This window comes from Microdochium trichocladiopsis (genome assembly GCF_020744255.1).
Source record: "Microdochium trichocladiopsis strain MPI-CAGE-CH-0230 chromosome Unknown B0I36scaffold_4, whole genome shotgun sequence".
Classification (NCBI taxonomy): Eukaryota; Fungi; Ascomycota; class Sordariomycetes; order Xylariales; family Microdochiaceae; genus Microdochium; species Microdochium trichocladiopsis.
The window spans coordinates 2,344,471-2,358,541 of NW_025763547.1; the positions used below are offsets into that span (position 1 = coordinate 2,344,471).

The window sequence follows — 14,071 nt, forward strand, 5'->3', positions numbered from 1 at the left end:
CGTGCCTGTCTCACCGATGCCGTGTGCTAAAGTTAGCCCAGGAGCTGGGGCTGCAGGGACGGCGGCGGCAGCGGCGGGCTCGGAGCGGGCGACTCGTCACTCCCCTCAAGTTACAAGTTACGGGGTCCGGTCCGTTCATGTATCCCACCTCCCTCCCTAACCAGCATCCATTAGCAACTCGAACAGCAACCGCAAGCCTCCAAGCCGAGTTCCTATTCATACAATCGACTCTTGAGACGTGCCCAAGCCAGTAATGGCGGGCATCTATAAACTCCTGCCCACGTTCTGAGGAGCAGCAGCCTGCCTGCCCCGCAGCGAGGACACTTATAAATCTAGCTGCCAGACACGACCGCATATCCCACGCCGCCGTCTCGCGCGGCTGACACCAAGCCATGTCAAACTTCAAGCGACAGATGCCGCCTGGCCCTACCGTGCCGGGCGGCGGCCTCGGCATTCTCAGCAAGCTCCAAGCTACCTCGATGATCGACTCGCGAGCCAGCCTGCCAGCCGAGATCATCGCATCGATACTCGACTACCTGCCGATCCCCGACCTCCTCCGCTTCGCCAGGACGTCCCGGCGGATGTGCGAGATGGTGTACGACGACACGAGATGGGTGGCGCGGCTCAAGAGCATGGGGCTGTGGAACGAGGCCGAGGCGAGACAACGGCTCGAGGACGCTATGCGCAGGCGTCGCGAGGCAGCTGAGCGGGCACAAGCAGCAGCTGCCGCCGCCGCCGCCGCCGTGGGCACGAACTCGGCTCAGGGGCATGTTGCAGGCCGGCAAGCCTCGACGACACTTTTCGATGCCTCGGTGGAGGAGGAGCGGCAGAAGAAGCTGGCTGAGAGCACGGCGAAGCTGGCTGACGGGTTCGAGACCATGAACATGGCTTCGAGCCCCTCGAGGACTTCGTTCAACGACCCCTCTGAGATATTGGATGTCCTCAAACGCGTAAAGAGTGTCAGGGGCCACGCACGGGAAGAGTTTGGCAAGGTATACGGAGCGCTGGCACCCTTCTACTTTGATCTGGCGCGCGCAAAGTCGCATACAGAGCCGATTGTCTTCAAAGCCTTCCGCGACCCCGAGGGCCAGGCCCGCATGTTGTCAAATCTCAACACGTTTCGGCACAGTGACTGGTCATCAGGGTGGCTGGAGCGAGAGGAGCGGCTGCGGAACATGATTGTCCTCTTCGAGAGCGCCGTGCTGCGCGAGTTTGAGCAGGGATACGAATTTTGGGACGTGGATGGCAGGATGAAGCGGTATGCGCACGTGTTGCACAGCCTGAACGGCGGCAACGCGGCGATGGAGCTGTTCATCGCCAAGCACCCGACGTTCGACGAGCGCGAGTCATTCGGAAACCCGATAGACTGTATCAACGGCGCGTCATCACGAGACGACGTCACCTTGGAGCCGTCACGAATATTCTTTGAGAGACTCTCCAAGAAAGTCAACGAACAGAGCGACATAATAACCCGAATTTTCCCGGGGGCGCCGGCTGTATTCTGGGAATATGTCGACAAAGTGCGCGAGGACGTCGTCATGGATTACACAAATGCCGTGCTGGATGAGACACACGATAGAAGCCTCCAAGCCTACTTGAAAGCCGCATCTGGGCTTTTCGAACAGTGTATGGCATTCGTCCGCTCTTTGCAACCGCCGAAAGGATCCCCAGGGACTATCGAAGATCATGCCAAGGAAGTGTCTTTGAGGGTATTCGAGCCACACTTGGATCTCTATCTCCAAGAAGAACTCGATAGCTTCACCAAACATGTAGAGCGCGAGGTCACAAATTGGGACCAGAAACTCTCTGAGCAGGATGCATCTACCGAGTCCTTCTACATGGCGAACTTCACAAGGCGAGCAGACAAGAACGACTTTTTGAGCTCGTTCAAAAAAGTGGTCATGATGCCCGTGACGGTGCTTCCAAGCATACCACTCTCGTCACCGTTCGGCGGAGGTACGAAACAAGCGAATGCTGCAGCAGCTAATGGGAGTGCGCTCAAAACATCAACACTTGCCACTCCCAGCCAGTCACGTCCAGACAGTCCTGGGCCTGGTGGACGTACAGGCACGCCATTACCTGCGGAGGCTCCAACAGATGAGCTCAAAGCCAAGGCGGCTCTCATGGCCAGCCGGCTCGAGGGCATAAAGAGCTTATTCAGCATCGAGGTCGCCCTAAGTCTTGTACACACGGCAAAATCAAGTCTCGGAAGAGCCGCCAAGTTCACCAAGCTAGGTGGACAAGCTGGCGAAGAAGCCCGTGAGCAGTGTGAGGCCATCTTCGTGGTTCTGCTTCGAGTTCTTGGCCAGACGCATGTCAAGAACGGGTTCACGAAAGCAGTCGATCATCTTTCGAGATATAATCCCCGAGAAATCAGCAATCATGATCAAGCAGGAGTCGCACCGCTCGTCACGTTCATCGAGCTGGTAAACGTGGGCGACCTCATCTCGCAAATGATTGACGTGTTCTATGAGCAACAGCTGGCTGCCCCCAAAATTGCAGACCGAAATGACTTTCTAGACCCTGCAGGACTGGCCAAGAAGAAGTTTGAGCAAATGCTGGACGAGAATGTGGCTGCTGGCCTCAACAAGGGTATTGACGTGCTCATGGACGAAGTCGAATATCTGTGCGCAACGACCCAGCTTCCGACCGACTACAATCCCCCCACCGTGCAGGAAAACGGCAAGGCTCGCGTCGACTTTGACATTGGACCGACAACAACGGCCAAGCGTGTGGTTGAGCTTGTATCCTCACATACCAACATGCTGATTGGCAGTACCGAGAAGACGATGCTTGATGTCTTTAACGGCGAAGTCGGGCTACGCCTCTTTACGGCGTTGTGCAAACATCTCAAGCGCCAGCGCATCAGCACGGATGGCGCTATCAAGCTCATTGCCGATGTGAACCTATATTTCGAGTACATCCGCACATTGAAGAACAAGGACCTGCTGGAGTACTTCAAGGCCCTGCGAGAGCTCAGCCAGATCTACCTCATCGACCCGCGGCACTCCAAGGAGATGGCCAAGATAATAGCCGATGGTGACAAATTTGGCGGCATCTTCCGGCCGGAAGAGGCCTACGAATTCGCGGAGAGGCGGGCGGACTGGTTCCAGGTCAAGAAGCACGTCGAAAAGGCCATGTATGGGCTCGAATGCCTGGTCATGTAGATACCAGTACTGTCCAGACCAATGGACCAAATACAAGCATCTTGGATTACGCAGAGAAGCGGAATATTCGTTGAATACGCTGCACAGAGTGCGGTGTGGAAATGCAGTTTGTGTGAGGTGCGGCCAACAGATTGTGGCGGTTGTGACTGCCAAACCCGGCGAGGGCCTCTGGGCACTTGAGCACCCACTACGCTTAGTAGCCAACGGCAAAGGCGTTCGCTAGTGCTGTCATCCTCGTCTACCCTTCCATCTCGTCTCCAGGCACGCCCGCACCTTCGGCCATTTTGTCATCGTTGACTAAGTCTTGACATCCACTTCAGGACCACGACCCAACCCTCCGTGGCGTTGTATCCCAAGAACCCGGATCCCAGAGTCGATCTCAGGGAGCGATCACTCACGCCATGCAAGCAATCCAGATGCCGTACAGGGCTGCAGCCACGTCATGTCCATCTCTGTATCGGCAGTGCTGTAGCACCGAAGAAGGGCCGTTAACCGCGTAGCCATGTGGCAATCTGGGATGATGAAGACCGCATGTCACTATACTGGACCCCGTTGGAGATTATCACTCGCACAAAGAACAGGCAGCGACACTACCCAGCACATTCGCAATGATTGCTCGCTTTCGTCGCATTTTCTGGTTCAAGGAGGACAGCATTGGTCTCCCACCCACGCTGCCAGGCCAGTTTTTCCAGGCAGCAACGAATTGGAACCGGGCGGCGCCCTTCAATTGAGACTTGAACGGTGGCGAGAAATTATGATGCTCGACATCGCCGGAAAGCTCAAAAGGACAGCCCCCGATGCGACACACCCACACACACACACACACACACACACACACACACACACACTCTTACACTTTCAGGACCTTTGTGGCGTTCGCGGCTGGACTGCTTATGCTTGACCCTGCCAGGATTTTCCGTCCAATCGCTGCCACAGGAAACGTGAAAGTCGAGTTACTTGGTCAGGGTGAACCCTGCGTTGCTTTGAAATGACAGGTCGACGGTAGGGGCATGAGAGACCATGCGAAGTTGGAACTTTCATCATCACCCCGGCCCCGCATCGGATCCGGTACCCGCCAGCGTACGGGGTCTCGTAAGCCTGGTTTCCGCCCTGGATTCTCTTCGAGTCAACTCCGAACGCGTTCGCCGTTCTATTGGAGAAGCAATCAGTCGGTCGGGTATAGATGAGCTTTTCCAAGTGCCGCCAGTGGTTAGCTTGCAATCTTGGTCCTTTTTTTAGAAATGTTCGGATCTGTGGTTGTCATGCATCATTTGACGGCATGACCAGGCGGACTGCAACAAGCATTATCTGTCCCAAGTCGCTCCAGCAAGGCAGATTCCGCTCACCGATCATAGGTTCCGTGGACAACATCGGTAGGACACACATGCCCGAAATGGTCCTTGCAGGTGACTGGGGTCAGATGCATCAGCTAGCGGAGCCTGAAGCCGGATAACATCCCATGCATAGACTATCGTCACAAGGCTGGGTGAAGTGAAACCCTTCGGTCATGTTCACGGACACGGGCTCGGCCGTGATGTCTATTGGGTCCTCATCAATTGCTCTGCTGGCTCTAATCGAGCATGACCGGAAATTCGGGTCAGTGATTGAGCCCCGGGGGAGTCGAGGAGGTCGAAAACGTGTCTATGAGGAGGCGGCGGACCTGCTGATATGAGCTGCGCAGGGTCGTCTGTTGTTTCAAGGCAACAAATCTTGACCAATGGTCTGGAGGGTGCTCCGTGGAGATGTTCATTTCAACATTTCAGCCACGGTTTGGCCGCCGGGTCTGAACCTCGTGGGGGCCGTTGGAGACTGTGGGCAAGAATGTACTATGGTGCTACATTGTTCTCGTCACCGACAGCAGCCAGCCGGACTGGATCGTCACTGCATGGCGTGAAGGCAGTGTCTGCCTGGGCGCTCCGGCAGACGTCACTGCACAGCCCAAGGCAGCCTGTGAAGGATGCAGGCAGGGTCAGGGATGCCTTGGACAACGCCCACCACAGCCGGGACCTGGTGGGGACAGCCAGGGTCAACCTTAATTCTGTCTTACACCGTTACACCAAACCCGCGGCCCACTTCCCCGATCCAGCAGCTTGGGAGCCGTCTCCCGATGGTCATTTCTCAGCATCAACCAAGTCCAACAGCAGCCATCGATTTGTCATCTCGACGAGTCTCGCGGCTGATAAATCTTCCAGTGCCACACCTGAAGAAGATCATGGGCAGCACGTCGGAATTCGGCCCATCGCAGAATCACCCGTTGAGAGCATCTCAGGTTGACTCAGACGGCCCTGTCAGTGCCTCGAGACACCCGGGGTCACGGGCAAGCGCACCAAGGGAGACAGGTCATATCATCCGCAGGTCTCTGGTCAGTGTCGCTCGTATAGACTCACGGTCCTGCAGCCTACCCGACGCAACCCCCCATCGAGCAAATGAGGTCTGGCACGGCTTGCAAGTGTACCTCGGATTCCTTGTCGCGTGCGTGCCTGTGATGGCGTTGTGGCTAAGGCTTCCCTCCATCATGATTCACAATGACTCCGAACAAGGGTGGCTGGCCACGCTGTAACGGGCTAGCGGGACCTATCGCATCCATCAGCAGCATAGAGGACCCTCGTGAATACTTTGGTCTCTCGACCATCCCGCCCGTGCCATGGCTATGCTCTTGGTCCCTGGCGGCAGCACCTTAACCTCATGTGCTCTCAATCCGGGAAGTTTAGGTTGGTTTTCATACCCCAACTGCGCTGACCGCCGTCACCGCAATAACTCCCGTCTCGCCCAGCGTGCTAGCAGGTGAATTCGAACATTCTTGTTATGAATCGCCTTGACCGCGTCGGGTTGATAACCTTACACCTGGCAGCGCAACGATCGGGACGCGACCGCAACACGTCATTTGCAGCCTATGCTCCTATTTTGGACAAATGTTGACGAACCCCTGCATTGAAATCGCAAAAGTACATGCACTACTAGCCCTACATCACGCCAAGACTAGCCATGCCCGGCGCGTGTGCTTCCCCCTCAGTCGCGGCATAGCCGAGCCGGTGATCTTGTGTCCACTGCTGCCGGCATATACCGATCGTCTTACCGAGAGGCCTTTTATCCTGTTTCGACCTTCCTCGTCCAAAAGGCCACGTCTGGCGCCCTGCGATACACATCACGTCCCAGGCAGTCGTTGAGCCCTCAGGCAGATAGGGCTGCTCGTCAAGGGGCTTAGACTGTGCGCGATCTCAATGCCCCGTGTACTATCAGTGGAGCCTGAAATAGATGCTCAGGAAGGCTACGGATCTTGACCCTGCATATGGCACAGAGGTCTGGTGTCGTGCAAACTTGTGTTAGGCGAGCTGGGTTCGAGACCGTTCTCTCCCGATAAGCATTCCAGACCAGGCTTGTAGGACTTGTAGTCCTTTCATGAGTTCCCGTGCTTCGTACAAGCATAGAAACAAGATATAAGAGTTGGAGCTTCTGCACTTGAGTCGTCTGCTCGAGAAAGATATCATCAGAGCACGACTCGATTCTTGCAATAGTGATCTCTTTTTGACCACTTTGCAAGTCGTCCAATATAGAAACGTCTCTCCCACGGGACACGCCGTCTCGGTTCTACTCAAACAACAATATCAGTAAACTTTGTCGAACAGGGAGATCAACGAGCAATGGCTTCGCGGTCAAGTGGGAAGCACTCTTCTGCGTCCTCGTCCTCCTCGAGTTCAAGACGCACAAAGGAGTCCAAGAGCGACGACTGGAGCGACGTCATGGACCCAGAGCAGAGACGACGCATCCAGAACCGTATTGCTCAGAGAAAGTTCCGTGAGTAATTTTCCTTGGCCGAATCATTCGAACTCGTCAAAGTTTCTTCTATATCAGAGGGACGTCCACGACACTAACGCCGCGCTGTTCTTGTCTACCCCTATATCCAGGTGAGAGAACACGAGACCAAAAGGAACAGTCGGAGAGGGACACGCGCAACAAAAAGTACGCACACGTCTCATACCTTACCCCGGACCCCAACGACCTCGGCAGTGTTGAGGACGAGAGTCTCGAGGGTGTGCCTTGGGGCGGCCCGAGCATGAGACATATCCTCTCCCGTGGCTACGCCCACGAGCGGCGACGCAATGGCGCCGGTGCTGCCGGTGGCGGTTTCGACGACGACGACGGCAGCAGCTACAGCCACCATCACGACAGCGGCAACAACAGCAGCGGCGGCAGTGTGGCCCAGTGCTACCAGGTCGACGATCACGACGACCGCGAGTATCACGACTACGACGATGAAGAGACCGTCGTGCCGGGCCCCATGACGAGCGGCCCTGTCATGCCTGCTGCGTCGGTATACTACGCTGATCCGTACGTTGCGCAAGGAGGCTATCCGACCACGACGTACGGACATCCAGCAACCGCAATCCCGAGTTACGTCGTCACGAGCAGCGACGAGTATAGTCAGCAGGCTGACTACTCGCAAAACTATGACTATGCGTTCCCCGCGAACGATTACAGTAGAGGTCACTGAAATATCTCTAATCTTTGTTTCAATTCTTCTGTGTGTGTTTGGCCGCGGGGAACTCTCATGCGTGTTGTACTCAGGCGCAGCTTCAGGTGGTGGAGGTGAAGTGGCGAGATTGTATATTTTCCTCTCCATCCAGTGTTTGTACTCCTGGTTCTCCTTGACGCACGAAACATGACCTCTTCTTAATAGTCTGACGAAACCGTTTCCCCTAATAATCATAAAAGCATTTGAACAAGCACGCCCAGTACCTACCAAGAATGTTGTGGCAACTCAAGACTTCTAGCTCAAGACTTCTAGAGTAATGCTCCCAAATAGTCTAGAGCAAAACCAAAATCTCAGTTCCACAGAGCTAGTTTTGATATCAAATCGACGCCCAAAACCTCCTACCCTTCTGTCATCGTCGTTCTGGAAGTCTAGACAAGCATCTTCGCAGATGCCTCGAGATGGTAAGACCGTGATTGATGATGAATTGATGCCAAGCCACGTGCAGAGAGCAGTACCTCGGTACAGGTTGCGCGAAAGAACGCTGGAGGTAGCGAGGCGACCTCGAAAACGATGACCCGACTAAAGTTTCCTTCCTCGCGTAGGCTTGGAGCCGGAGCGGGTAATCCTGGGTCGAGCATGCTCGTGTCCACAAGTCAGTGTCCAAGTCGATTGTGAGTCGTGTCGGCATGTCGTTGGTGTCCAGGTCACAAGATCATTCACTGCCCGATACACAACCCTTGTCACCCGCGCTGTCCGCACACGCATGCATACTTGCAGGGCCCCCCGTCCAGTCCGTCAAAGAGCCCTGCTTACTCTGATTCTTAGCCAGGTGTGTTTCAGCCGCAGCGGCTGTGACGGCAGAATTGCACTTTTGCCTTGGGGTTTGGGGCCAACCGTATGACTTGGCCCCCAAATCATGGCAGAACTTCGGCTCTCGGGGAAGCCAATGATTCGAAGTGCCGACATGCGGATTTCGGGTCAAGAGCGTATGTTGCTCCGAGTCCAGCTGTAATTACTGATGGACCTCGGTGGTGACGATGCGAGGGTCCAAGCTATCGACCGATTTTGTCACGCAGCTCCTCCTCATGCTGACCATGGGCTGTTACTGACCCAAGCCCGATATCAGCAATGTTCGTGGCCGCCTCGGTATCACCTTCCATTTACCCGTCAGTATCACCTGCTCAGCTTCAGGGGCCAGTTTGCTATTCAAGCCGTCTAGCCTCGGCAGACTCGGCGGCAAGAAAGCTCAAGACTGCTGGGTTGCTGAACCTGTCATCATTGCCGGGGTTGGTGTTCCCACTCGTCTTGCCCGAGAGATGCCCGAAAAGACATTCCCATATATCGTCCTTTTCGACAACCTCTCCCAGTTGCTTATCTTTGCTCATGAGCTTCGTCAATGCTGCCTGCTGGAGTTCCAAAGAGTTCGCAGCCTCAATGGTCAAATCAGTGACCTCCGGAGTTGCGTCTCCCGACTTTGCTACTGTCCCATTGCTGCCCATGTGAGCCATCCTGCGCCGTACTGAGATGTTGTAGATTGACTCCTCCACGGTGCCCTCAACCAGGTAGAGCCAGACTGTCGTCTCGTGTTCCTGCCCAATACGATCGACGCGGGCAATCGCCTGCAGCTCCAGTGCTGTATTGAGAAGAGGCTCGCAGAGGAAGACGTGGCTGGCATTAACCAAGTTCAAGCCGCTGGCATGCGCTCTGGCATCCATGAGGAAGCACTCGATGCCTGGGTCTTCTTTGAACTTCGTGATGCCGTCCTTCTTGTCGAATGATGTGAAGCCGACCCGAAATCGCTCAAAGGCTCGAGCCAAGACATCCAGGAAGTCTTTGAACTGCGAGAAGATGATTGCTTTTGCACCGGGATCTTCTTCGCGAAGCCACAAGAGATGTCGGATCAAAGTGTCGATCTTGGTGGCGAAAGATGGCCCGTTCAGCTCAACCTCCATGATTCTCTTGAGCTTCTCTTCGTTGAATGAAGTGTATATACCCGCTCTCTTAGACTTCGAGCGCTGCTCCTGCCCGTTAGGAAGCTGGTGCGATTGGTCCTTATGTAGTCTGAGCTCCTGCTTGCGGAACGTGATGTCGTGGAGCATTGCTGCGGTCAAGTGTTTCTTGCAGACAGGACAATTGTGATGAGCTTTGAACCAAAGCATCATACATTCCTTGCAGAACTGATGGCCACAGACTGTGAGGACACCTAGGGTGAAGCTGGCTTGGCAGATTACACAAAATTTTGATTCGCTGGCATCTTTTCCGGCGTCCTTGAGGTGCATGACTGTACAGTGCATTAGACAAGGTCAAGTCACTAAGAATGAAATTGTACTCACGGTAGCGATGCTTGGACTGCGCAGCGGAGACGTTGCTCTGGAGACTCGCCTCCGCCGCTATCATACCTGATAGTCTCGCATCCACGTCCTCATTCTCCTCCCGTTCTAACGGAGCGACAGTATCCGAAACGGCCTGCAGTTGTCGATAATATTCGATGCGGGCGTTCATCGCCGCGGTGAAAATGTCCAGCTCCTTTTCCATGGCGGTAGCTGCTTTCGTCTGCTCATTGATCTGTTCTTGGGTCAAATGCAGCTGCTTTTGCACGATCACCAGCTCGTTTCGGGCTCGAGTACTGCCATTGGCCGCGTCGTGGCGTAGTTTTGTGGCCAATTCTCGCAGGTCTGTGATGACCCCACGAAGAGAGCCCTCGTCAGGCTTGGGCTTAATCTCGTTTCGTTGCTGCAAGAGGGCTAAAGTCCTCTCTGGTGCAGGACCTTCGCCATCCTTCGCCTGTCGCTCGGCGAACTGGGTTTCGTAACGTACGCGGTCATTCTGAAGTCCGGATAGAGCATCTTGCCTGTCGGCAATGGCTGCCCGAAGTACCAGTGTATATGCCATAAGGTCATCCTGGATCTGTGTAGAGTCTTGGTATTCCTCACCCGTCACCTCTGCTTCTGCTTCCTCATCTACAAGTGGACGTAGGAGGAGCTGAATGACGTTCTCTCTCCACTCATCGACGAGATTGGCTTGTTCATCAAGAGCTCCACCCAGTTGCTCCAGGTTGCTGAGCGTGCGTCTGCTTTCGATGCCTTGCAACGCGGATGCCTTGAACTCGGGGATTTCGATAAAGTTCTGCGAGGCTGCATCCTCTGCGATATCGCGCATCAATCTGGTGGCTTTGGCATGTGCCTAACGACATATGTTAGAACCACAACTCCTTTCAAGGCGTCTTAAGCGGGCGTACCTCATGCAATATCTCCTTACGGATATCCTTAGCCTCTTCGTAGCCTTTGATTTCTAATTCCTCCAAGCTCTTGAATTCCTCCGATTCAGGTTGCGTCATGTCTTCGTTCGTCTTTATCTGGAAGTGCGCGCTGGCAATAAAGAACACAGCACGATGAAATATGTCTAGTGCAGATCGAAGTTTTCTGCGACACTCTCCGACTCGCCGCCTGATGGCTTTCGTAACTCTGCTCCAATGTCAGCTGATTGAGGGCACCGTCAAGACCAGAAACGTGTACTCACTCGTCCTCATCTATGTCATCTTCGGAATCACTATCACCGATGCTTGAACCATCGTCTACTCCAGCCTTCCGGGCGGCATCCTTGGCCTCTTTCAGCTGACGGCGACACTCCAAGACAATAGTCTCAGACTCTTGCCGGACCTCTTGCCAGATTGATAGAGCTTCCTTGACTCGTGGCGAGTTCTCAAGCAGCTGACCCCTTTTGAGCTTGCTAGCAAGGTATGCCCTTTGCTCTGTTTTTATTGTTGTCTCAGCTTGATCAATCATGACATCCAAGACTTCCTCGATTGTGCGAAGTGGCTTATTCCTTTGTCCTACTGTTCGGAGACGACCAGGGCCGACTTCGGGATGCAAGACGCTCTGCCTCAGTTGTGCCAATGCACGTTTCATCAGGTCAATGACGTATGGGTCCTCAGGGTCCCAATCTTGCTCGATGGGGTTACCTTGCTCGTCGAGGCCGAAGCCACGAGCTAGCGACTGGAACTGGGATTGGTAGTGTTGCTCTTCCACAGCAGTAAAAGGCATGGTGATGACATAACGCTTTTGAGGAGGCAGCTCTAGCTCATTTCGCACAGCACGTTTCGTGTGACGGAGCGCAATAGAGTTGAAGAGGGGTTTGAAGAGGTCTTTGCGTGAGCTTGTGAGCCTGTCCCATATCAAGGACGATGAAGCAAAGGGTTCGTATCGGAGGAAGAGTAGGAGACCCCAGAGATCCTTGATGTTCTCCTTGACGGGTGTTCCTGTGATGCCCCACGCATTAACACGCGGAATGAGCCGAGCAACCTTCGCCGCAGCACTGACACCACTCTCGATCTGCTGAGCCTCGTCTAAACAGACTCGCCACCATGAGAGCTGGACGAGTGGGGACTTGGGCCGGTGATACTTTCGTTCCCGGCGCATGGCTCGGTCTGGTGGATCTTCTGCAAAGTGAATCTCGGCTTGGAGGACATTGTACGTGACAATAACCACATCGTGAGCTTTGAACTGCTCAATAATGTCTTTCTCGGATGCCTTAGTTTTCTTCATCCCTTCGTATGTCATGACGCGCAGGCCTGGGGCGTGTCTTTCAAACTCTGACAGCCACTGCCTTTTCAAGGTCGTCGGAGTGACAATAAGTGTCGCTGGCGTAGGCTCAACCACCTGTCCAGTATAGATGTCGTCAAAGGTGTTTGGCATGTCTGTGCGAGTGTGCAAAGCGATCAGTGAGATCGTCTCCACAGTCTTGCCCAGACCCATTTCTTCCGCGAGAATGCCACCTCGAACGCTTGCGATTCGCTGCTGATAAGGAGCAATTTCGCGACAAACGACATGATACAAGCTGCTAACGTAGTAGCGGTTTCCCTCGACGTCGGTTGAGGTGATGAAGGATAGAGGCAGGTCCGTTGCATGTGTTGTATGCGGCTGCAGTCCGGACCTGCCAGACTCCTCGTCCTCCTGCCAAGCTTGACCCTCGCGTTGTAAGAGCCATTGGACAGCCCGTCTTTGGAAAGGGTACAGGCGAGAGACTACGCCCGGTATTGATTGAGATAGAATATCTGTCCTCGATGGGTCCGGCACAAATGCCGCATCGTAGAATGCTTGAGGTAGCAGATCACCGTCCGTGTCCGTGGTGATATAATTTTCTCCGCAAAATCGATCCAGAACACATTGGCTAACAAGGCGCTGGGCCGGGATTCGAAGACTATCTTCGGAGGGATTCCAGTTGACCGTAAAGTCCAGAACCAAATGAACCAAATGAGCCTCATGGGTATCACAGCTGAGATCCATGCCAATATCCGCCCATAAAGCGCCATGAGAGGCAGGGTCGTCGCGACCATGGGTCGCAACGTATAGGATAGCTTCGAGATCCAAGGAGACTTGTTCGGGGCGTAGGCGCAAGGTTGTCTGCACAACAGCGGACCGAGAACGAGGGATAGATCTGATTCTCAGCTCTCGCTGCGAAGGCTCGTATTCGATTCTGAGACTCTTCCCAACCTCTGATCGCTGCAGCCCTTTGAAGGACACCGGCGTGGAGATCGACCCTAGAGGCCGGGTTATCCGTAATGAGTTCTGCGCAACTTGAATGGGTTTGGTTGTAATTGCTTTCAGCCTCTTTGCAGGACGTTCTGTAGCATCACTATGTGATGGAAGCGAATGTAAGAATTCCAAGAGGGATGTAGGGAAGGGATCTATCCATATGATTAGTATCTTTCTTCAAACAGACGACACGCTCCAAACAAGTAAAGAAAGGCAAAGTAGAGCAACCGTACCATCTTCGCTACAGACTTGCGACACTGGATGTGCCCTGTGGGGTAAAGGCTTGACAGACATTGAGATATCTGGCCGGCCCATCGTATAAGTCCGATCAAGTGGACCAGGTAATGCCTCTGGTGCTTCGCAAGCGTTCAGCCAAGCTCGGCGGAGATGGCACAGTGATGCAGGTGGCTTCAGGACGACACAAGTGATGAATACCGCAGGAAAGAGTGTGACGAGAAGAAGAAGGAGGGCCGGGTAGCCCAGGCAGGAAGTGACTGGGGGGAGGACGTATAAGACCAGGAGTGCCACCTTATGTAAGCCAGTTGCCTACATGGGGTGAATGGGCGTTGCAGGGCTACTGCACATGTCGATGCTGGTCTCTAGGGACTGCTGGCAGTTGGTCTGGCTGAAGGTCGTTTCTTACGTGGCTTCCCTGCTATCTGTAATCGACACGCCGAGTATCTCGGCTGCTGTTCCGTTTTCAAGAAGTCTGGCAGGGAACAAGTTTGCATGCAGAGGCGAACATCCTGTCGCGAGCGGCCGTCGAGCGCCTGGTGTGTGTGTGTGTCTGGAGCTTGTCGGAGTTAAGCATCCGGCAGGGGTCTCCAGCAGCCCGATCCCCATGCATGTACCGGGTAGTGGCCAGCCGCACGCTCATTGGCTGCTGTAATTTTCCA

At 54.4% G+C, this 14,071-nt stretch overlaps 4 protein-coding genes across 4 annotated transcripts; 3 read left to right on the plus strand and 1 right to left on the minus strand.

Annotated features, from left to right (window-relative positions):
- The first annotated feature begins 124 nt into the window (after positions 1 to 124).
- On the plus strand, positions 125 to 3,223 carry B0I36DRAFT_321153 (exocyst complex component Sec10-domain-containing protein). Its single transcript, XM_046153655.1, has one exon. It carries the CDS (start codon positions 393 to 395, stop codon positions 3,165 to 3,167), a length of 2,775 nt encoding a protein of 924 aa, XP_046014126.1. The 5' UTR covers positions 125 to 392; the 3' UTR covers positions 3,168 to 3,223.
- A 1,612-nt stretch (positions 3,224 to 4,835) lies between these two features.
- Positions 4,836 to 5,441, plus strand: B0I36DRAFT_348370 (uncharacterized protein; the record flags this gene model as incomplete). The annotated part of the gene is made up of 1 exon (XM_046156682.1): positions 4,836 to 5,441. One exon carries the CDS (start codon positions 4,836 to 4,838, stop codon positions 5,439 to 5,441), a length of 606 nt encoding a protein of 201 aa, XP_046014127.1.
- Positions 5,442 to 6,808: 1,367 nt separating this feature from the next.
- On the plus strand, positions 6,809 to 7,659 carry B0I36DRAFT_361979 (uncharacterized protein; the record flags this gene model as incomplete). The annotated part of the gene is made up of 2 exons (XM_046158577.1): positions 6,809 to 6,962; positions 7,073 to 7,659. 2 exons carry the CDS (start codon positions 6,809 to 6,811, stop codon positions 7,657 to 7,659), a joined length of 741 nt encoding a protein of 246 aa, XP_046014128.1.
- Positions 7,660 to 8,843: 1,184 nt separating this feature from the next.
- B0I36DRAFT_241371 (SNF2 family N-terminal domain-containing protein) lies at positions 8,844 to 12,926 on the minus strand (the record flags this gene model as incomplete). Its single annotated transcript, XM_046149839.1, has 4 exons — positions 8,844 to 9,922; positions 9,975 to 10,824; positions 10,880 to 11,105; positions 11,161 to 12,926. 4 exons carry the CDS (start codon positions 12,924 to 12,926, stop codon positions 8,844 to 8,846), a joined length of 3,921 nt encoding a protein of 1,306 aa, XP_046014129.1.
- Positions 12,927 to 14,071: the final 1,145 nt, after the last annotated feature.